At 45.4% G+C, this 23,780-nt stretch overlaps 1 protein-coding gene across 1 annotated transcript; it reads left to right on the top strand.

Moving 5' to 3' along the window:
* Positions 1-35: 35 nt before the first annotated feature.
* Positions 36-10,970, top strand: LOC308591511 (surfactant protein C-like; the record flags this gene model as incomplete). The annotated part of the gene is made up of 6 exons (XM_081202279.1): positions 36-407; positions 1,139-1,250; positions 4,857-4,882; positions 7,089-7,190; positions 7,955-8,066; positions 10,560-10,970. Coding segments are annotated over 5 exons (720 nt in total), but the record flags the coding sequence as incomplete, so codon positions are not given.
* Positions 10,971-23,780: the final 12,810 nt, after the last annotated feature.

Raw genomic sequence — 23,780 nt, 5'->3', positions numbered from 1 at the left:
TGGCATTTATTTGGGATTTGTGAAGCACCTGAAAACAAGTCTCTGCGTGTGTCACACCCACTTTCCTCTCCCCCTGCAAGGACTACCATGCCCTGGACCCGGAGTTTGTGGGCTGCCCCTGCTGCGGCTGCTGCAACTGCTGCGGCTGCGACTGCTGCGGCTCCTGCCCCACCTGCTGCGGCTGCTGCCCCAACTGCTGCCCCAGCTGCTGCCCCCCCAGCTGCGCCTGCTGCTGCCGCTGGTGCTGCTGCCTGCCCAGGCTCCTGCTCCACCTGCCCAAGATGCCCAGCTGCCTCGTGCACATCAAGAGGCTCCTGATCATCGTGGTGATCGTCGTCCTCATTGTGGTGATCATCGTGGGGGCTCTCCTGATGGGCCTCTACGTCACCCAGGCACACACGGAGGCGGTGAGCAGAGTGAGGATGCCATGGGATGTTTAGGGCAGGTGTTGCGGGACACCAACCAGCACGGCCAACGCTCAGGGGTGGTGAAGGTTTACAGGGGTTAAACTCTACAATTCTGTGGTTCTAGGCCAGGCATAGGCAAACTCAGCCCTCCAGATGTTTTGGGACTACAACTCCCATCATCCCTAACTAGCAGGACCCAGTGGTCAGGGATGATGGGAATTGTAGTCCTCCCAAAACATCTGGAGGGCCAAGTTTGCCTATGCCTGTTCTAGGCTGTAGTGCCAACAAGATCAGGATTAGGAAAGGTGTGAAATGAGCGGAGCCTAGGACAAAATGTTGCAGTGTGATGTGTTCCTGTTCGAGGCTCCAGCCCGCCATGACCTTTTCCAGGATATTCCATTACATATTCTCCCCTGGTTTTCTGCCTGCCTGTCCTCCAACCAGCAGTGAAAATTCAGTGTCCGCTAAGCATGCTTAGATCCTACCCACCAGGGAGGGGATCATACCTCCGCAAACTGTGGGGTTCTCCAAGTTTGATGATACTTCCAGACTTTTGGCACAGATCATAATCTTTTAGCTACAGAAGTCTAGGCCCTTGGTCAGTGAGTTTGCTAAGGATTGGGGCCCGCAGGAAGGCAGGGGTTGCTACTTCGGGGAGTAGTTGTTGCTGCAGGATGCTGGAAAGAAGGGGAAACAAGGCACCTCTTGTTAACACACTCCATCACTTGCAGGTTTTGCAGATGACCATCGAGGGCCTTGAAGGAGGAGACTCGCAGCTCAACCTCTCTGTCAATATGGAAGAAGCAGCCACTTTCTATGTCAAGGACCAGACTAACGACCCAGATATATGGAGAAACGTGACTCAAAGAAGTAGGAGGCCCAGGGTTCACTCTGATTGTTTAGAAATACACAATCGCTTTGAGGTCCTCTCCCCTAGCATGGAAGACGAAGAGCAGACTCCATTTGAGGATCTCTCCCTCATTACAGTCGATCAGGTATATGAAGACGAGCAGCAAAGTCAGTCCTCAGGGAATGTGCAGGCGACCTTGGAACGGACAGCTCACGGAAGAACCCCGACCAAACCCAAGAGGAGGCGTGTAGTGGTGATAGGGGATTCCCTACTGAGGGGAACAGAAGCAGTGATCTGTGGGCCTGACAAGATGTCTCGGGAAGTGTGCTGTCTCCCCGGGGCTAAGATCCAAGATGTAACTGAACGACTGCAAGGAATCATAAAACCCACTGACAAATACCCCTTCCTCTTGGTTCATGTGGGAACCAATGACACTGCAAGCAATAGCCTCCAGAAGATCAAAAGAGACTACGAGGCTCTCAGCAGGAAATTGAAGCAACTAAATGCACAAATTGTCATCTCGTCTGTCCTCCCAGTTGAACGACGTGGCCCAGGGAGAGAGGGGAAAATAGTGGAAGTGAACAGCTGGCTTCGCAAATGGTGTAAACAGGAACGGTTTGGATTCTTAGATCACGGACTGCAGTTTCTTGAAGATGGACTTCTGGCAAGTGATGGGCTGCACCTCACAACGGTTGGGAGGAATGTTTTTGCCAAAAATCTCAGAAACCTCATCAGGAGGGCTTTAAACTGACTAATGTGGGGGAGGGAGACAGTGCTCCTGAAGGTAGGAGTCTATCAATTAATGAAGATGATCATCCAAATGTCATAGACCAAATGGAGCAAACAGCACGCAGACCTAGTGGTGGGAGGAAAAAATCCTTAAATAAGAGACACGGGGGAATGATTAATGGACTTCAATGTCTGTACACTAATGCGCAAAGCATGGGAAATAAACAAGATGAGCTTGAGCTCTTGGTACAGCAAACTAAATATGACATAATAGGCATCACTGAAACCTGGTGGGATAAGTCCCACGATTGGAATGTAATAATGGGGGGATACAATCTATTTCAGAGAAACAGACCAGACAAGAAAGGAGGAGGAGTGGCGTTATATGTCAGGGATGTGTATACCTGTGAAGAGATCCAAGATTTAGAACCTCAAAGCCAAAGTGAGTGCATTTGGGTCAAAATTAAGGGAGAGAAGAATAACAGAGACCTCATTGTGGGAGTTTACTATAGATCCCCAAGCCAAACGGAGGACATAGATGATGCCTTCCTGGAACAGATGGCCAAGCATGCAAAAGGAAGGGAGATAGTAGTAATGGGGGACTTCAATTACCCGGATATTTGTTGGGCGTCAAACTCAGCCAAGAGCATAAGGTCAAACAGATTCCTCACTGGCCTTGCAGACAACTTCATTGTCCAGAAAGTGGGAGAAGCAACAAGAGGAACAGCCATTTTAGATCTGGTCCTAACCAATGTTGATGACCTGGTTAGTGGGGTAGAAGTGGAAGGATCATTAGGCGCGAGTGATCATGCTCTTCTGAAGTTTACTATACAGCGGAAAGGAGCAGCCAAGCATACTAGCACTCAATTTCTTGACTTTAAGAAAGCCGACTTCATAAAACTTAGGGAAGTGCTGGGTGAGATCCCATGGACAGGAATACTAAAAGGAAAGGGAGTTCATGATGGCTGGGAGTTTGTTAAGAGGGAGATAGTAAAAGCACAACGTCAGGCAATACCAATGAGACGGAAACATGGAAGGTGCCTAAAGAAGCCAGGGTGGCTATCTAAAGAACTTTTAACTGAATTAAGATTAAAAAAGGATGTGTACAAAAAATGGAAAAGGGGGGAAACCACCAAAGAGGAATTCAAACAAATAGCCAGCACGTGTAGACACAAAGTCAGAAAAGCTAAAGCACAGAATGAACTCAGGCTTGCTAGAGAGGTTAAAAGCAACAAAAAAGGCTTTTATGGGTATGTTCGTAGCAAAAGGAAGAACAAAGAAACAGTGGGGTCACTCAGAGGAGAAGATGGTGAAATGCAAACAGGGGACACAGAAAGGGCTGAACTCCTCAATGCCTTCTTTGCCTCAGTCTTCTCCGATAAAGAAAACAATGCCCGACCTGAAGAATTTGGAGCAAATGATTCAGCAAAGGAAACACAGCCCAGAATAACTAAGGAGACAGTACAAGAATATTTGGCTAGTTTAGATGTATTCAAGTCTCCAGGGCCAGATGAACTGCATCCAAGAGTATTAAAAGAACTGGCAGATGTGATCTCAGAACCACTGGCAGTCATCTTCGAGAAATCCTGGAGAACAGGCGAAGTCCCGGCAGACTGGAGGAGGGCAAATGTTGTCCCTATTTTCAAAAAGGGGAAAAGAGAGGACCCAAATAATTACCGCCCAGTCAGTCTGACATCAATAGCAGGGAAGATTCTGGAGCAGATCATTAAGCAAACAGTCTGTGAGCACCTAGAAAGGAATGCTGTGATCACCAATAGTCAGCATGGATTTCTGAAAAATAAGTCATGTCAGACTAACCTGATCTCATTTTTTGACAGAATTACAAGCCTGGTAGATGAAGGGAACTCAGTGGATATAGCCTACCTTGATTTCAGTAAGGCATTTGACAAGGTGCCCCATGATATTCTTGTAAAGAAGCTGGTAAAATGCGGTCTTGACTCTGCTACCACTCAGTGGATTTGTAACTGGCTGACTGACCGAACCCAAAGGGTGCTCATCAATGGTTCCTCTTCATCCTGGAGAAGAGTGACTAGTGGGGTGCCACAGGGTTCTGTCTTGGGCCCGGTCTTATTTAACATCTTTATCAACGACTTGGATGATGGACTCAAGGGCATCCTGATCAAATTTGCAGATGACACCAAACTGGGAGGGGTGGCTAACACCCCAGAGGACAGGATCACACTTCAAAACGACCTTGACAGATTAGAGAACTGGGCCAAAACAAACAAGATGAATTTTAACAGGGAGAAATGTAAAGTATTGCACTTGGGCAAAAAAAATGAGAGGCACAAATACAAGATGGGTGACACCTGGCTTGAGAACAGTACATGTGAAAAGGATCTAGGAGTCTTGGTTGACCACAAACTTGACATGAGCCAACAGTGTGACGCGGCAGCTAAAAAAGCCAATGCAATTCTGGGCTGCATCAATAGGAGTATAGCATCTAGATCAAGGGAAGTAATAGTGCCACTGTATTCTGCTCTGGTCAGACCACACCTGGAGTACTGTGTCCAGTTCTGGGCACCACAATTCAAGAAGGACACTGACAAACTGGAACGTGTCCAGAGGAGGGCAACCAAAATGGTCCAAGGCCTGGAAACGATGCCTTATGAGGAACGGCTAAGGGAGCTGGGCATGTTTAGCCTGGAGAAGAGGAGGTTAAGGGGTGATATGATAGCCATGTTCAAATATATAAAAGGATGTCACATAGAGGAGGGAGAAAGGTTGTTTTCTGCTGCTCCAGAGAAGCGGACACGGAGCAATGGATCCAAACTACAAGAAAGAAGATTCCACCTAAACATTAGGAAGAACTTCCTGACAGTAAGAGCTGTTCGACAGCTGTTCGACAGCCACAGTCATTTATGACTTCAGCAAGGTGAGGGACAACTGGCAAGTGAGTTGTGCCACATCTACACCGCACCAGGGCACAGCTGACTTCTGCTGCATCAGGCTGTTTATACTTTGCTTCTGAATGCTCAAAAGCCGAGCCACCATTCCCCACCCCACAGCATTTGCCGCCTGAGGCCATCACCTCACTTTGCCCAATGATAGGGCCAACCCAGGCTGGGTGGGAGCCAGATTTGCAAATTCATGTAAGAGAATTTTAAGGATTTACCTGGCAACTTTTAGCTTTAACACAGAGGGATTTTACAGTCTGAGCTGACCTAGAAAATGAAGCCACCTTCCTTTCAGACATTGCCTTTTTCTTTCTTTCGTTTTGGTGGCAGGACTCATTGGTACAGAGTACTGGCACACACACACATACACACACTTCCTTTTAGCTGTCCATGGTAGTGATTTTGACCTAACATCCACAGTATTTTTATCAAAGTGTGAGTACAACACACACCTCCATTTTTACCCCCCCCCCCAAAAAAAGAGCACACCCATTTCCATGCCATCTGTAGCCAAACCTGAAAACTGGTATAAAAACCTAAGACAGGCATCCCCAACCTTCGGCCCTCCAGATGTTTTGGACTACAATTCCCATCATCCCTGACCACTGGTCCTGTTAGCTAGGAATCATGGGAGTTGTAGACCAAAATATCTGGCAGGCTGGGGATGCCTGACCTAAGAAGAGGCTGCTGGATCAGGCCAATGGCCGATCTAATCCAGCATCCTCTCCCCCCCCCCCAATACCGCTTTATATTTTTAATAAAAATCTCAAAGCGGTTTACAGCATATTAGATCAGGGGTCAGCAAACTTACTGCAGCGTCTCCAGCGCCGATCGCACAGCGGGCCAAAGGGCAGGGGAGCGCGTGCCCATATGCTATTTCCGGCGCACTTCCAGGTCGGAGGAGCACCAGAAATAGCTTGTGCGCATGTGCACAGGCCTCCTCCGACCTGGATGTGCACCGGAAATAACGCATGCGCACAAGCTATTTCCAGTGCTCCTCCGAACCAGAAGTGGGCAGCCGCGCAGTGCTGGTTAGAGCAGGTGGTGGCAGTGGGCGGCAGGGGTCGCTGTGGGCCGGATAAATGAGTCCCTTGGGCCTTATCCGGCCCCAGGCCTTAGTTTGGGGACCCCTGTATTAGATCAGTCAATCAATAAAACAATAGCTGGGTGATGTTCCTCCGGCCTCATGAGGAGCCTCTTCCATAGGGCTGGGTGAGTGTGGGCCACAGTGTGTCACAGTGTGTCACAGTGACCAGCCAGATGCCCCAAAAGGAAACCCACAAGCAGGATTCGATCACAAGAGCGCTTCCCCTTCCTGTGGTTTCCGGCAACTGGTATTCAGAAGCCTTGTTGCCTCTGACTGTGGAGGCAAAGCAGAGCCATCGATAGCCCTCTCCTCCTCCATGAATTTGTCTAACCCTCTTTTAAAGACATCCAAGTTGGTGCCCATAACTGCCTCCTGTGGGAGGGAGTTCCATAGTTTAACTTTGCGCTAAGAAGGACTTTCTTTTACCTGTCCTGAAACTTCCATCATCCAGTATCATTGGATGCCTGCAAATTCTAGTTCTATGAGAGAGGGAGAAAAGCTTTTCTCGTCCACTTTCCTCCTGCCTTGGCATCTGACTGTGTACATACTGCAGAATATCTCTCATACATATATATATTTATCAGTTTTTCAACATATCATTTTCAACAATAATTAAAGGTACTTTTACATCTTAAACAATTTTTGACTTCCACCAATCACACCTGAAAATTTTCCAATCTATTCACTTAATTTACATTTCTTATTTTCACTATTACTTTTAAATCTCATAACTAATATCTCTTTTCTTTCTCTTCTTTGCAATATTTCATATATTTCTCCTTACAAAACTACTTGTAGTCCTACTAGCATAATTTGTTGATTACAGTTGCTCTTCAAATAATTTGTATATTTCTTCCAATAAATCTCTGGTCCTGCTGGTTTCGAATCCTTCCTGTCATTTTATCCTATTCTGCGTAGTCCATTAATTTTGTCTGCCATTCTTCTTTCATCGGTATTTCTTCTTGCTACCATTTTGCATTACCCAGAGTAATACCTTTGACATTCTGCAGAAGCAATGGAAGCACACTGCAGGATATCAAAGGTATTACACAGGGTAATGACATATAACTGAAAGCACCTGCTCTGTCTGCTCCCAGTTGCTGATTGGCTACAAACCTTGGCCCGGACACGCCTGCTATGTCACCAAGATGGACAAGGAGAACATCCAAGGCCTGGACACGATCCTCAAGGAATTCCAGGTGAGGGCAGGAACCTTCTGAAGGCGGAAGCAGTTGCAGTAGTTCATGTACTGATGACTTCAAGACTGGACAACTGCAGTGCGCTCTATGTGGCGCTTCCTGTGGCGATCACACAGGGTCCCCGGACGTTTCACCATCTAGTGATCCCTGTGTCACCACTTTATTTCTCGCTGCCACCAACCAGACCCTACCTGGTACAATACTGAGTCCAGTCAGGGTTAAATTGGAACATAAACGTCTGTTTATTTATTGCAGTTTAACAAGCGTGTGGTTTCATAAACGGTATCGATCAATTACAATCATGGGGTGCCTATCCAGACCTATAACTTCCGCTACCTGCTCTCCCTCACTAAACCACCTCTCAGATATTTACTTGTCTTCCTAGCTCCTAAATGTTCCTGACGCAGCTTATTTTGCTACACTAACTCAACCTCCCCCACAGACTCTATCCCAATTCACTCCCACTCCAACCAACTACCCAACTCCCAACGAACTCCCCCCTTTTATAGTCCCTCTGACTCCACCCCCCTGGGTTCTGATTGTGTAACCTGTTTAACTATTTCACCTCCAGCACTCTCATATGTTAACGTCATACTAATAAGAATTATTTTTCCAAAAAAAAAAGGTTAAATACTAAAACAGATTAGCATTACCTCAACTTTCTAAGCAACTGGGTGGGCTTGTCGAAACAGGAATTTTTTTAGCAAGCACCAACAAGAGTACATTTATTCATGAAATACAAAATAGCCTCTCCTGTCTTCTAGACTTCTCTGAGGGAGAAGGAGGCATTCCTGACAACTCTGGTTGATCGCTCCATCCTGGGCACCACATTTAACATCCTCTGCAGTCACGTTCCAGTCTTTCAGACTTAGTGAGGTGAGTGATGAAGAAAGGTGTGGATTAGAGATAAGAGATGCTCAGAAATTGAGGAGGAGTTATAACTTCATGCCCTAACAGCTTCCACCTAGACACGTTAGTGCTGTGCTGCAAATTTCTCTGACCCTTTCCAGTTTTTAACCATTTCTCTGTTAACAAGTGAAATATACTGGGAGTCGAGAGTGGATTTCATGTTCTTTATTCAGCTCATAGTGGTGAGGAGGAATGGAAGTTCCCCCAGAATGTCTGCTTTATATACATTATTTACACAATGGGCCCCATGTGATTGGATAATTCCGGGATTCTCCTGTAGGCCAATCAGGTTGCGGATTCACTTCCACCTGGAGCTGAATTGGGTGGCTGCTGTGGACCAATCAGACTGCTGCATTCTGGATCCTATTGTTCTAGGACCAATCAGACTGCTGCATTCTGGAGCCTATTGTTCTAGGACCAATCAGACTGCTGCATTCTGGATTCTATTGTTCTAGGACCAATCAGACTGCTGCATTTTGGATCCTACTGTTCTAGGACCAATCAGACTGCTGCCTTTTGGATCCTATTCAACTCAGTACATAACAACAAAAAAGGAAACTGATCCAAGGGGAGAGAAAATGTCAGTGAAAATCTTGAGTGAGAGGTGCAGGGTTTGGGGTCAAGCTTCCCTCATTTCTGTGTCAGCCCAGAATCTGTGAGTGTCCCTTCCGTTGTCCTACAAATGATCCCACCCATGGCCTGTGCTTTGTCCACCTCCTTGGCTGCCCTCTTGTGGGCCTCTGTTTTGGATCTGGAAATTTAGGCACCAGGGGAGGCTGCAGCCGGGTAGAGGAAGGAAAACTCTCAAATGCCCTGAGACCTGCGGGTATAGGATAGTACACAAATTTAAAATAATGATGATAATAATAATAATAATAATAATAATAATAATAATAATAATAACAACAACAACAACCCAACCTTGGCAACCAAAGAATCATAGAATTGTACTCTGTGCTGCTTTCAGCATATGCAAAAACATAATAAGACATTAAACATAAAAGACATCCCTATACAAGTGGTACCTTGGTACTCGAATGGCTTGGCTCCCAAACACCGCAAACCCAGAAGTCAGTGTTCTGGTTTGTGAACACTTTTCAGAAGCCAACACAGCTTCCGCTTGAGTGCAGGAAGTTCCTGCAGCCAATTGGAAGCTGAGCCTTGGTTTTCGAACGCTTTCGGGAGTCGATCGGACTCCTGGAACGGATTCAGTTCGAGAAGCAAGGTACCACTGTACCTTCAGACATCTTCTAAGGTTGTATAGTTACTTATCTCCTTGACATCTCATGTAACCTCACTTCTCACAGTGAGGGAACCACCAGAAGGCCCTCAGCGCTGGACCTCAGCGTCCGGGCAGAACGATGGGGATGGAGACTCTCCTTCAGGTATACAGGGCTGAGGCCATTTAGGGCTATAAAGGTCAGCAACAACACTTTGAATTGTACCTGGAAACATGTGTAGAAAATGGGAGCCTCTTTCGCAGGGGTTGAAAACTCCCTAGAAATTGGAGGACAGATTTTGGCACAGCACAGCAAACATACACACACACACACACACCCCCTCCATATGCTCACAAGTCTATGGGCCCACAAGCTAAGCTGATGGATATGTGGTGGATATGTAGGAAAATACAGATATTCTGGGAGAGTATCCATGCAGAACTGCTAAAAATGCTAAAGATCTCTTTAAATAAAAAAACAGAGGCCTACCTCCTGGGAATAACAGATTTGGATATTCCGCAAAAGAGGAAGGGTATCTTTTTATATGCGACGGCGGCAGCAAGGGTTCTGATCGCGACAAAATGGAAGAGTAATGAAATCCCCTCTATACAAGATTGGATCCAAAAGCTAACAGAATATGCCGAACTGGATGGTCTATCAGAAAAAATAAAGAATAAATCAAAACAGGAATTTGTTTCAAAATGGGAGGTTTTCAAAGAATATCTGAAAAATAAATATAGTAGTTTAAATTCTGTTGCAGCATTCGAGGAACTTCAGTAATAGTTGCAAGGTAGATACAGAATTAGCTATATTAAGAAGAAGTTTAATTAGGATAAACGTGTTTATTGGCAACAAGTATTATGAAATCGAAATATGGAATAGACAGGAGGTCGGATCTTTAGTGTTAAGACCAATCTATGTTATATTGTTTGCTAAGAAAATTATGTGTTTATAGTTATTCCTGTATGTAATTTGGTATTTGTGATTTTTTTTCTTTTTTCTTGTTGTATCAATAAAAAAATCTTTTTTTAAAAAAAAAAAGCTAAGCACATGTACATGTACCAGTTGGGACTTGCCTGTTGCTGGAAACCATCAGAGGGCAGAGGGCTCTTTTGTTCGAATCCTGCTTGCGGGCTTCCCATAATGGGCATCAGGTTTGCGGCTGTGAAAACAGGAGGGTGGACCAGATGGGCCATTGGCCTGACTCAGCAAGACTGTTTTACTTTCTTATGCCTTGCAGGTGCATGCTGGAAGCGCTTCAACTCTCCGGAGAATGGCAAGAATGCTGCTGCTTCCCCTGGGATCCCCTTGCGCAGAGCTCAACCTCAGGTGGCTTTCTGGGTTTTTGCTTCAGGAGGGATCACACAGCTAATTCTGTAAGAGATTTGACCTATGGTGGTTTTGGACATTATTGAGGGGCACAAAGGCAGGAAAGTGGCTTCCTGGGTTTCTGCTGGGGGTGTGGGAAGAAATCTGTTTCACTCTGCATTTGAATAGGAACCGGCTCAGTTCGCACAGAATCCAAAACAGCCTTTGAAATCTGCACTTCTCTGAAGTTTGCAAGGAAATTCTCCAGCCAAGATGTGTGCACAGAAATATATATCTGTGGCTTAGGAGAAAAGGCGCGTTAAAAATGCCTTGTTGTTGTTTAGTCATTTAGTCGTGTCCGACTCTTCGTGACCCCCATGGACCAGAGCACGCCAGGCACTCCTGTCTTCCACTGCCTTCCACAGTTTGGTCAAACTCATGCTGGTGGCTTCAAGAACACTGTCCCACCATCTCGTCCTCTGTCGTCCCCTTCTCCTTGTGCCCTCCCTCCATCTTTCCCAACATCAGGGTCTTTTCCAGGGAGTCTTCTCTTCTCATGAGGTGGCCAAAGTATTGGAGCCTCAGCTTCACGATCTGTCTTTCCAGTGAGCACTCAGGGCTGATTTCCTTCAGAATGGAGAGGTTTGATCTTCTTGCAGTCCGTGGGCCTCTCAAGAGTCTCCTCCAGCACCAGAATTCAAAAGCATCCATTCTTCGGCAATCAGCCTTTTTTATGGTCCAGCTCTCACTTCCATACATCACTACTGGGAAAAGCATAGGTTTAACTATACGGACCTTTGTTGGCAAGGTGATGTCTCTGCTTTTTTTTTTTTTTTTTGCTTTTTTGGCGCATATAACATACAAGAATGCATTACATTAGGAGAAATTGCTTGCAATGATGTGTGTATTGAGCAAAATTGCATTAAAATTGTGTGTATATGGGGAAATGCCCACTGAAACAGTGATGAGATTTCGTGAGGCCCCTTAAAAAAATAATTTAATTTAAAAGGCTGCAAACTGATGTAGAAATGGGGAGAACTGAACTTCAGATTAAATATGGGAAACCAATACTGACAGATTCATCCGTCCTGAGTTTATGCCTATCATTAACACCTCAAGGTGGGAGCACAAAGGCAGTCCTGAGCGTGGGGGGGGGGGGAGTGAGCCCCCTAGATTAAAGGCTCATTGGTGCAGTTATGAATTTCAGTGGCCACACCAACATGCCCTGGTGCCTGCCTTCTCCCTTTCAGGGCCCAGGGCTCCCCTCCCTCTTCTTGCTCTTATCTGCACAGCTGAAAGCCCAACTTGCTCTTGCCAATGCTGCCTGGCATAATTAGCATCCAGACCCACTGCCTCACATAGGGGAGGGATGTCTCTGCATGTGGGGTAGGAGAGAGAGAGAGAGAGAGAGAGAGAGAGAGAGAGAGAGAGAGAGAGAGAGAATGAGAATTCAGAAAGAAGCTGGAGATTTCCCCCAAGCTCCCCATCTCCCCAGGTTATTCTTACGTCTGGTTGGACAAAAAGCAAAAATGGGAAAGCACTTAAATAAATGATAGCTGCCCAATTTACACTAACCCAATGTGACAGCTGTAGAGTTTCAGGAAGTGGTGAATAATAGATTGTTACGGGTTATTGCCTCCTTGCAGGCAGCTGATCTGAGAAGAGGCAAGAACCAGGAGAAAGAGTTAGCTGTCGTTTGGAAGAGGAGGGCAATTGACGGTGCCGTCCTCCTTCTCCAGTCTTGGTTGTCCCAAGACTTCAATCCTGGGGAGGTTTGGTCGAGCGCATTTTCCTTTGAACTAGCCTCCCTCAAATCCTGCTGCCCTCAAGGAGCTTTGGGACCCCCAGCACCACATGGCCATGATCCCTGGGGCTGGTGGGACTTGTGGTCCAAAACATTTAGAGGGCACCAGGTTGGAGAAGGCAGCTCCAGAGGAAAATGAAAGCTGTGGCTAGAAGCAACCTCTTCTAGCCAATGTGGTGAGAGCCAGTGTGGTGTAGTGGTTAAGAGCGGTAGTCTCGTAATCTGGTGAACCGGGTTCGCGTCCCCACTTCTCCACCTGCAGCTGCTGGGTAACCTTGGGTTAGTCACACTTCTCTGAAGTCTCTCAGCCCCACTCACCTCACAGAGTGTTTGTTGTGGGAGAGGAAAAGAAAGGAGAATGTGAGCCGCTTTGAGACTTCTTCGGGTAGTGATAAAGCGGGATATCAAATCCAAACTCTTCTTCTTCTCTAAGAATACCCCAACGAGGCACCTCGTTCAATACTTCAAACGAGGCACCTAGAATGCTGTTTTCAGCAGAGCTTACCTTAAAGAGCTCAGTGGGTAGCACACATAGGAAAACACCCCTAAGTCATCTTTCAAGTCTTCTGGTTTGAAGTTTCTACACAGACCCATCGACCAAAGAGAGCTGGAATGGTGCAGTGATTTCAGTGTCCGACTGGAATCACCTGGGAGACCAGGGTTCGAATCCCCACTCAACCATGCGGCTCACATTGGGGGCCAGTCACTGCCTCTCAGCCTAACCTACCTCACAGGGTTGTTGTGGGGACTAAATGAGCAAGGGGAGAGGCGAGGCGCATACGCCACCTTGAGGGCCATGGACAGAAAAGGTGAGATATCGATGTAATAAATAATAGAAAACCAGGACTTCTAAACCTAAAACCAGGTGCCATAAGAAAGCTGCAGAGATAGCGTAGGATAGTACACACCCCGGAAATGATCTCTTTCAGCTTCTGCCCTCTGGAAGAAGGTATAGGGTTATAAAGACCAGGACTAGCCACCTGAGAAACAGTTTCTACACAAATGCAATTCTGGTTCTAAACGCAGCATAAGGAGTCTCTATAGTATATTGTATTCTAAAATGGGGTTTCAGAGTTTTTAGGGGGTTTTGGATGTTTTATGTAGATTTCTAATTTCATTGTTCTGTATGGGACAATGACAATACAGATATCGTATACTGTATTTTTTTCTCTATTAAGACTCACTTTTTCCCTCCTAAAAAGTAAGGGGAAATGTGTGTGCGTCTTATGGAGCGAATGCAGGCTGCGCAGCTATCCCAGAAGCCAGAACAGCAAGAGGGATCACTGCTTTTGCTGCGCAGCGATCCTGCTTGCTGTTCTGGCTTCTGAGATTCAGAATAATTTTTTTTCTTGTTTTCCTCGTCCAAAAACTAGGCACGTCTTATGGTCTGGTGCATCTTATAGAGCGAAAAATATGGTATATCGTAAAGGGTTGGTGGGTCCTCAGTTAAGCCCACAGGCTCCAACCTCCCATTCCTGCTTCTCCCACCAGAGACCTACCTAAGACCTCTACGGCCTCTCATACAAGGCTGTGCTCCCCTTGTGGGACAGGATGAACCTAAACCTGCTTCAGTGACCTTTGCTTGGCCTCATTAGTTGACTGTCGGTTAGCCCTGGCCAGGAAATGGAAAAAGCATACAGTAAATTCCTTTTCTGTCCAAATTTGCTTGGGAACTTGCTTTGCTCCACCTGCAGAGGGCGCCCTTGTGCATGCGATTCGCTTGCAAAAAAACTCCTCCGGTCGCAGATTATCCTCGCCGCTTTCATAACGTTGCTATTTACATGGAAAGTTTGTGACTTTACTACTTTGTTTGGATTGAGAGTTACTTTCAATAAAAGCATTTGCACCTGCTGTCCTGAACGAAGTTGCTTTATTACAATGTGAAGTGGGCAGAGATTAGGGTTGCATTGTCCCAACACACCAGCACCTATAAATAAAAATTAGGTTGTTTCTGCGACTGATCTTGCTGAGGCTGGCAAGGGAAGCAAACAGAAAAGGGACATATTTATTTGGAGTAAAAGTAGCCGTTTGAATATTAAATCCAACCATTTATTTCCTTAAAAACAGCAAAATAAAGTGAATTACAGGGGTGCAGATATTTGCAAATATGTAATAATTCTTCTATTAAAATTATGCCGCCAAAGAAAACCCAGAAGAGTAATTTCCCACCAGGCCCCCAGTCAAACCATATTTGCACACCTCAGCGGGTTGCAACATAAGCTGCACCTCTGTATAAAAGCACCACCCAGCACCTGAAAGAAGAAGCCATCAGTATCATCAGCAATGGAGCATCTGCCTTGGTGCAGACAAGGGGGGCTGCAGTCAGTTATCACCCCCCACATTCCTTGTGAGCAGCATTAATGTCAAGGAGCAGTTTTCCAAAGCCCTGAAAAACGGCAGGACTTCTATTCATGCCTGAGCCCAGCACAGACTCTCTTTTCAAAACTTTGCAGGGGGTTGGACTGGATGATCCTTCCAGCTCCACAGTTCTGTGATTATATGAAATTAAACACCTCCCTTGATAGCATACAGGGAACATGGGCCGTTATTTTATGTTTAGACCAGGCATGGCCAAACTTGGCCCTCCAGATGTTTTGGGACTACAACTCCCATCACCCCTAGCTAACAGGACCAGTGGTCAGGGGTGGTGGGAATTGTAGTCCCAAAAACATCTGCAGGGCCAAGTCCGGCCATGCCTGGTTTAGAACATTTGAAAGGGAGACTTCCGGAGGCGGCGCGCTCAGCAATGGCGGTCCTCTTCAGCTGCTGAAGAGGGGCTCCGCGGAAAAGGGTCGTGCGCTGCGGCACAGCGACGACCCATCCAGATAAACCACGGGTAGAGTGAGCTCGTGGCCGTGGGGTTCGGCGGGCACCAGAAGCGACCTCGGATACGCAGAAGAGACCCCGTAAGGGGTATCGGAACGTGGAGGGGGTAGCGGTGCTGTGAATCCATCGCTCTTTCCGCGGAAGCGAAGCCGCGCGGCTGCTGCTGACTAGCGCTGACCTTTCTTCCTTCAACAACTGAATTGAAACAACTTACTCGTGAGTAAGAAATCTAAAGTTTTATTTGGAATTAATTTGGCGAAATTCGGCTGAAAGCGGGAGACGCTAAAAAGGAAGTCAGTCTTCCGGCTCTGCTTAAAGTGTCAAGCAAAGACTTTTCTAAAGCGGAAGCATTGAAAGGAGCTTAAAAGAAGTTGGAATTTACTTTGCAAACTTGATCTAGACTGCTCAAATCTTAAAAAAAAGTTATAACAGCTTCGTAAGTGGATTAAAACTGTGGTCTCTCCTCTTCCCTACTTGTGGATTACAAAGTTTCGAAACCCGGCTCCCGATCTGCCTGGATATAAGTTGTATCGGACTGCGGTAACTGTATATAAAACACAAAACTAGATCGGGCTACTTTGTACCTGGAAAAGAAAAGGGAACTGTTGCATGCACCTTTGTTAAGAACTATTATTCTCTGCAGTTAAAATTGAATGGAAGATCCCCCTGTTTTGGATGTTATTTAACTTTTATTTTTTCTTTCTCCTTCTTTGTGGGAATTTAATGGTGGAAACTCTTTATCCTTCTCTCCTAAATTTGTTTTTGGGAGCTCCCCCTACTGGATTATAGAACTAATAGTCTCTGAGAACTGCCGTTTTTTTTTTCTGGATGTTTACTCTCTCTGGATTGTTTCCCATGGGATTTACAATTTGACCTTGATCCTGGGACAGCTGTGGAATGAGTGGCGCACCAAAAACAAGGGCTGCAAAGAAAGCAAAACAATCTGAACTTGTGCAAACAACTTTGCCTGGACAGCTACGCAGATCGTCTGTTCCAGTTGTGACAGGTCTGCAAGAAGGACAAATTATTCAACCACCCTTAGGGGAGATGGCTGCTGGAGGGATAGATCCTGTTTCTAAAGAAATATTGGAACAACTGGCAGCACTGAATAAGAAAGCTGACGAACAGGCAGCTAGATTTGATGAACAATCTGCTAAATTTGATCAGGTGACAGCTTCCATTAATAAATTGACAGACCAGGTCACTAAAAATACACAGGCAATAAGCAATATTGAAAAGGCCACAACAGAAAACCGAAAATTAGTTGATGAAGTAAATACAAAAACAGACGAAAACAAAAAGAGGATAGAGGAATTAAGAGGGGAAGTGAGGCCACTGAGTAGACAGGTAACTGAACAGCAAGCGTACCTGTCCCTGGCAGAATTGAAAAACAGGGAAAATAATCTCAGATTGAGAAATATTCCAGAATCCGAGAAAGAGGACTTGATTGGCTTTTTGACAACAGAAATCTCCAAATTTTGGGGATTGACAGAAGAGAAGGACTTTAAAATAGTCACCGCTTTTAGACTAGGAAGAGTGGTCAAGAAGGATAAACCAAGAGATTGCTTGATCATTTTGAGATCAAAGCAAGAAAAAGACAACATACTCGGCCTACATTTTAAAAATTCTTTGGTGATACAGGGAAAGACGGCAGAAATCTTCAGAGATATACCAAAACAGCTTTTGGATTTAAGAACCACGTATAAAGACCTAGCAAGCCTATTGAGAAACAATAAAATCCCTTATAGGTGGGAATTCCCTCAAGGACTATCTTTTACCTTGAAAGAGAGGAAGGTAAGAATTAGAACAGCGGAGGAGCAAGAAAAGTTTCTAAACGATCACGGGGAAGACCTTCGGAAAGGAGTAGCAGGAGCCTGGCCATCTCCTCCTTTTGGTGTCAACCCGGTTCCACCTCCAGGTGAAGAAGACAAAGGAGACACCCCTACTGACAAATAAATTGATCCAGGATGTCTCTGCAGTTACTTAGTTGGAACATAAATGGCGCAAATTCTCCCGAAAAAAGGAAGAAGATTTTTCACATTTTAAGAAAAGAGCAATTGGACGTTATTTGTCTTCAAGAAACGCATGTGACCAGGCTCCACAGGAGAGTGTTAATTAATAAGAAACTAGGCCAAGAGTTTATTTCATCAGACAAGGTTAAAAAAAGAGGAGTAGTGATTTATGCAAAGGAGAACCTGGCACCAAAATTGGTATTTAAAGATGAACAAGGAAGAATTTTGGCGATTGAAATACAATCACAAGGAGAAAAATTTCTGATAGTTGGAATATATGCACCAAATGATGGGAAATCGGAATTCTACAAGAGACTGCACGAGACGATGCTGGATCATATTGACTATACCAACATCATTTTGATGGGAGATATGAATGGGGTAGTCTCTACCTACATGGATAAGTCACAAAACCAAAACCTGAACAAGGATGGCAGACTTCCAAAGACCTTCTTTGAACTTACAGACAATATGGATCTGATTGACATTTGGAGGACAAAGAACCCTCTAGGCATGGAGGGAACTTTCTTCTCTGAGGCCCATCTTTCATGGACAAGAATCGACCAAATCTGGATATCAAGAGGACTGGCACCTAAGACAAAAAAAATAGAGACCTGCCCTAAAACCTGCTCCGACCACAATGCTTTGAAAATGGACTTGAGACTTACACCAGCTGGATCCTTCAGATGGAGAATGAATGACTACTTGTTTAGAGATCAGGAGATTGTGAAAAAGGCCCAAAAAACGCTGAAAGACTATTTTGAAATAAACTTGAATACTTCGGTGGAAAAGAAGATAATCTGGGACGCGAGTAAAGCCGTTATGAGAGGGTTCCTGATACAACAGAACACTATCAAAAAGAAGCTCTGGAATGGTAAAAAGGACAAGATTTTGGAAAGAATAAGAGAGGGAGAAAGAAAATTGAGATTAAATCCAAAATCAAAAGAGGTCTTAAGAGAAATAAAATTTTATCAAGTACAATATACAAAGTTGATAAACCAAGAAATCGAATGGAAAACTAAACAGATGAAACAAAGATCATTTGAGTCGGCGAATAAATGTGGGAAGCTGCTGGCATGGCAGCTGAAGAAGAGACAAAAATTGAACTTTGTTACCAATCTGGAGGTTGAAGGAGAATGTATTCAGAAACCAGAAGAAATTAGAAAGTGTTTCCAGAGATACTTTAAAAAGCTGTACACCCAAGGACCACAAGCAGAGATTGAAATAAATAATTTCTTAAAAAGTTATGGCCTGCAAAAGCTAACACAAGACAAACAAACAACCCTGAACTGTAGAATAACACAACAGGAAATTGAAAGAGCCATTCAGAATCTGCAAATAGGCAAATCCCCGGGCCCAGATGGGCTTACCTCCAAATACTACAAGACTTTGATGGAATATTTGACACAACCATTAATGGAGGTATGCAACCAGATCATGGAAGGGAAGGGGGCACCAGAATCGTGGAAAGAAGCATTCATCACTCTGATACCAAAATTGGAATCTGAAAAGACTCAACTTAGAAATTATCGTCCCATCTCACTCCTAAACGTGGATTACAAAATCTTTGCTGATATTTTAGCAAACAGACTGAAAAAAGTTTTGAATGAAGTAATTCATAAGGACCAAGCAGGCTTTCTCCCTGGTAGGCATTTGTCTGATAATACTAGGAATATTATTGATGTTTTGGAGCTACTTCAGACAAATATGAATACAAAAGCAGTTTTAATTTTTATAGATGCGGAGAAGGCCTTCGACAATATATCTTGGAAATTTATGAAGAAAAATTTGGAAGGGATGGGAGTGGGAAGGGCGTTTCAAAATAGTATTGAAGCAATCTATTCAGAACAAAAGGCTAAATTGATAGTAAACAGTGTGGTGACGGAGGAGTTTAAAATTGAAAAAGGGACACGACAGGGGTGCCCCCTATCACCCTTGTTATTTATTTCTGTCCTGGAGGTTTTACTGAACTGGATTAGGAGGGATCAGCTGGTGGAGGGAATACAGGTCGGAGAAAAGCAATATAAACTTAAGGCCTTTGCAGACGATTTGGTTTTGACACTACAGGAGCCAGAAATCAGTACAAAAAGAGCTCTTGAACTAATTTCTGAGTTTGGTCGGGTGGCGGGATTCAAGTTGAACAAACAAAAAACTAAGGTTCTGGCAAAAAACTTGACATCTGCAGAAATAGATGGGTTTCAGAAGGAAACAGAATTAAATGTGGTTACAAAAGTGAAATACCTAGGGGTTAATTTGACTGGGAGAAATCTGAATTTATTTAAGGACAACTATGAAAAATGCTGGTCAGAAATTAAAAAGGACTTGGAAACTTGGTCAAGATTGAAACTTACCTTGTCGGGAAGAATTGCAGCGGTAAAGATGAACGTATTGCCAAGAATGTTGTTCTTGTTTCAAACCCTTCAGATCGTGGACAGAGTGGAATGTTTTGGAAAGTGGCAGAGAGATATTACGAAATTTGTCTGGCAGGGCAAAAAGCCCCAAATAAAATTTAAGATATTAACAGACGCAAAGGAAAGAGGGGGGTTTGCCCTGCCGGACTTAAGATTGTACTATGAAGCTGCATCTCTCTGCTGGATGAAAGATTGGTTTCTGTTGGAAAACACTGATGTCCTAGATCTAGAAGGGCACAGTAATGTGTATGGGTGGCATGCATATCTGTGGTACGACAAGGCAAAGTCTCATAAATTGTTTAAAAGCCATATTGTCAGGAAAGCCTTACTTATTGTCTGGACTAAATACAAGGACTTACTTGAAAGCAAGACCCCGAGGTGGCTATCACCGACGGAGGCCAAGGCCATAAAACTACGTAATATGGGGAGTGGCTGGTTGAGATATTGTGATATAATTGAGAGAGATGGTGATACTTGGAGGTTGCAGAGTTTTGAAAAATTGAAAGGAAAGGTGCGAGACTGGTTTCATTATGCCCAAATTCTAGAGATTTTTAAAAAGGACAAAAAAATTGGTTTCCAGGTGGAGAAATCAAAATTGGAGACAGAACTACTTGAACCTAAGACGAAAGTGCTTTCAAGAATGTATAACTTGTTGCTTGAATGGAATACCCAAGACGAGATAGTTAAATCAGCAATGATAAAATGGGCACAAGATATTGGGTACAACATTATGTCTGAAGACTGGGAAAGGTTGTGGACCACCGGTATGAAATTTACGGCATGTAGTGCCTTAAAGGAAAACATTATGAAAATGGTATACAGGTGGTACATGACCCCAGTTAAACTTGCAAAGATATATCATTTGTCTGATAATAAATGTTGGAAATGCAAGGAGGCTGAAGGAACTTTTTTTCACCTCTGGTGGACATGCCCGAGGGTGAAGGCTTTTTGGGAAATGATTTATAATGAGTTGAAAAAGGTGTTTAAATACACCTTTCACAAGAAACCAGAGGCCTTCCTCCTGGGCATTGTGGGCCAGAGAGTGTTAAAAAAAGATAGAACCTTCTTCTTATATGCAACTACAGCAGCAAGGATTCTTATAGCTAAATACTGGAAAGCACAGGAACTACCCACGCTGGAAGAATGGCATTCGCAGCTGATCGACTATATGGAATTAGCCGAAATGACAGGCAGAATCCGAGACCTGGGAGATGATGCAGTGGAAGAGGACTGGAAAAAATTTAAGGACTATTTACAAAAACATTATAAGTTATATGAATGTTGAGAGTTTGCTAAGTGCTTTGGAAAAACACGCCTCAGTATTGAAATTGGTAAATGATAGAAACTAAGTTTTAAGATTTTGAAACGTATAAATTATGGACTATATAACTAAATGAAAACACAAAAACAACTGAAATAAGGTATTAATTTGCTGTTTATTTTTCATTGTAAAGAAAGCAGGGGATGGAGGACGTGGGGAAGTCTGGTTGATTATGAAAATTGATCTGAAAAAGTGAATTTCTTCTTTTTCTTTATAACTTCTTTTCTTTTCTGTAAAACCGCTTTTGTTGTGTTACTGATGTTGTATTTTTTACCCTGGAAAAAAGCAAATAAAAAAACTATTATAAAAAAAAAATAAAAAAATAGAACATTTGAAAGGAGCAGGGAGGAACCTCTGGCCCGGGGTGACACCACTGTCCCTGCTCCTTAACCTCCTTGGGCGATTTGGCCTGTGCCCTGGAACTCTGGCCAGGCCTTTTGATCGCCTGCAGAGAGAGATGGGCTTTGGAAAGTCCTCTAATTGGACTAATTAACCAATCCTGGTTTAAAGAAGGGACAGGGAGGAGGGGGAGGCAAGTGGGGCCTTGAAGTGGCCATCAGTACTCAACTGAGTGGTTCTCCAGGCCACCAGAGGGAGGTGTTCGGCAGAGCTTTGCTGCCCATCCCTCTCTTCCCCAGAAGCCAGGGAGACCAGCAGCAGAGCTGCGTGGTCCTTTGTGGGGTTCTCCTCGAGGTGCCCGCTTCACCCAGCCTCATGGGAGTGTGGGGTTGACGTGTTGCAGTTGCGCAAGGAAAGGGAGTGTGAGAGGCTTCTCTTGGGCACCCTCCCCTTTGATGCAAGGGATCATCCACCCCTGTTTTAAAGCTACTACCTTCCCCAGGGGTGGCCCCTCCAATTACGCCGCCTGAGGCCAAAGAGAAAGGTCTGCTCTGCTGCCGAAGTCTCCCTGCCCTGCCAAAGCTATGGGCTGCGTGGCAGTGCCAGCAAAGCACGAACAGCAACACCTGGTTCCGGTTAGAACTTGTAAGGTTTTGGATCTTGTCGTGTTGCAGGAATTTATGGATAGGTAGGGGGGTTGCCCCTCCAGCAGATATCATGCACATGCAGCCCACTACCAAAATCAGCACAACCGCTTTTGTGACTTTTGTGATTTGTCCCCACAAAACACTTCATCACAGTTTCTTCCTATCTATTCCAAGGGCCTTTGCTGCACAATACCAAATGTAAGAATTCACTAATAAATGTATCTATGCACTGGCTCACTGGGAAAATTTCAGAAATGCATATAGACACGTGAGCTCAGCTACTCAGCAGCCCCTCTGCCTAATTCCTGGCATCCTGATACCTGAGTGCCAGACAGGTAGCCATTCCAGAAATAACAAACCCAGATGAAGACAAAAGGGTGGGATTCACTTGACTGGGAAACAGGGAGATGTAAATATCTTTTTTGTTACACTTGATGGGTGTTTGGTGGAGGGCAAGGAGAACCATGGCTCAATGTCCAGGATGCTCAGATTACTGCCACCAAACCTCCCCTTTCAGGATGTAACCGTGATGTATTAGTGATGTAGTTTGGGGGGTGCAACATGGGGATTAGCAGTTAATAAAAGTTGGGGGGCTCTTTTGTTTGGGGCTTCCATCTTGTTCCACCTTGTGGCAGGTGGGAGTCCTATCGCAACAGTCTTCAATAAAGACCAAGCCTACTGGCTGCTGTTTTGCTTTGGTATTCCTGGCTGGTGTCCTTTGTTTTTTGTCAAAGGGAGCCGTCAGATTTCTCCATTAACAGTTGGTAGCCGCCACCCCTTCTCCACTGGCAGTGGGGCACCAGCATGGGCACTGCCTCTTGGGGTGTCGCTGCCTCAGCCCACCTCATGAGAGCCAATGTGGGGTAGTGGTTAGGAGCAGTGGACTCGTAATCTGGTGAACTGGGTTTGATTCCCTGCTCCTCCACATGCAGCTGCTGGGTGACCTTGGGCCAGTCACACTTCTTTGAAGTCTCTCAGCCTCACTCACCTCACAGAGTGTTTGTTGTGGGGGAGGAAGGGAAAGGAGAATGTTGGCCGCTTTGAGACTCCTTCGGGTAGTGATAAAGCGGGATATCAAATCCAAACTCTTCAAACTCTTCATGGGCAGGCTGGCCCTGACCTTTGCCACCACTGAACCTCACACCAGCCTCTTTCTCACTACAAGCTACCACAAACGCCATCTTTCACAGCACAGCACACAATGCCCTCCAGGGCCTGCTCCTCTCTGGGGACGATAGGACTCTTCCTCAGCCCTGGAGCAGGAGGCAGGTGACGCCCCACACCATGGGGGAGAAGGTCAGGAGGGTCTCTGCCCAGGGGTCCTTGGCCGCTTGACTGTAGAGCTCGCCTTCCATCATGGGGTCCGACCAGTTGGGGTTCTGGAATCCGGGCTGCGACATCTGCTTTCCGGCCGAGGAAGAGCCTTGCCCCCCTCGGGAGAAGCGAGACCTCCCAAGGGAGCTCAGGCCGTATCCCACGGCTGCCCCCACTGCTGCGGCCCCTGCCACCTTCGCGCCGCGACTGCTGCTGGAACTTTGCCCACTGCTGCTGCTCTTTGGCAGAGAGTGGAACCCGCCGCGTGATGACCCTCCGCTTTTGCTGCCCCCGCTGCCACCGCCGCCTCCTCTTCCTCCTCCCCTGCGGCAAATGGCAGGCTCGCTGACGAGAGCAACCAGGAGCACCACGACCCAGTACCAGGCAGCCCAGCTCTTCCTCATGGTCTTGTACCTGAAACAGAAAGAGAAGGTGGAAGATTCTAGGATTGTAGAGTCGGAAGCGACTTCCAAGGTTCA

Source organism: Podarcis bocagei, assembly GCF_964188305.1.
Source record: "Podarcis bocagei genome assembly, chromosome: 7".
In the NCBI taxonomy this organism is placed as follows: Eukaryota; Metazoa; Chordata; class Lepidosauria; order Squamata; family Lacertidae; genus Podarcis; species Podarcis bocagei.
The sequence above is the reverse complement of the archived record's forward strand: the minus strand, read 5'-3'. Positions and strand labels throughout refer to the sequence as shown.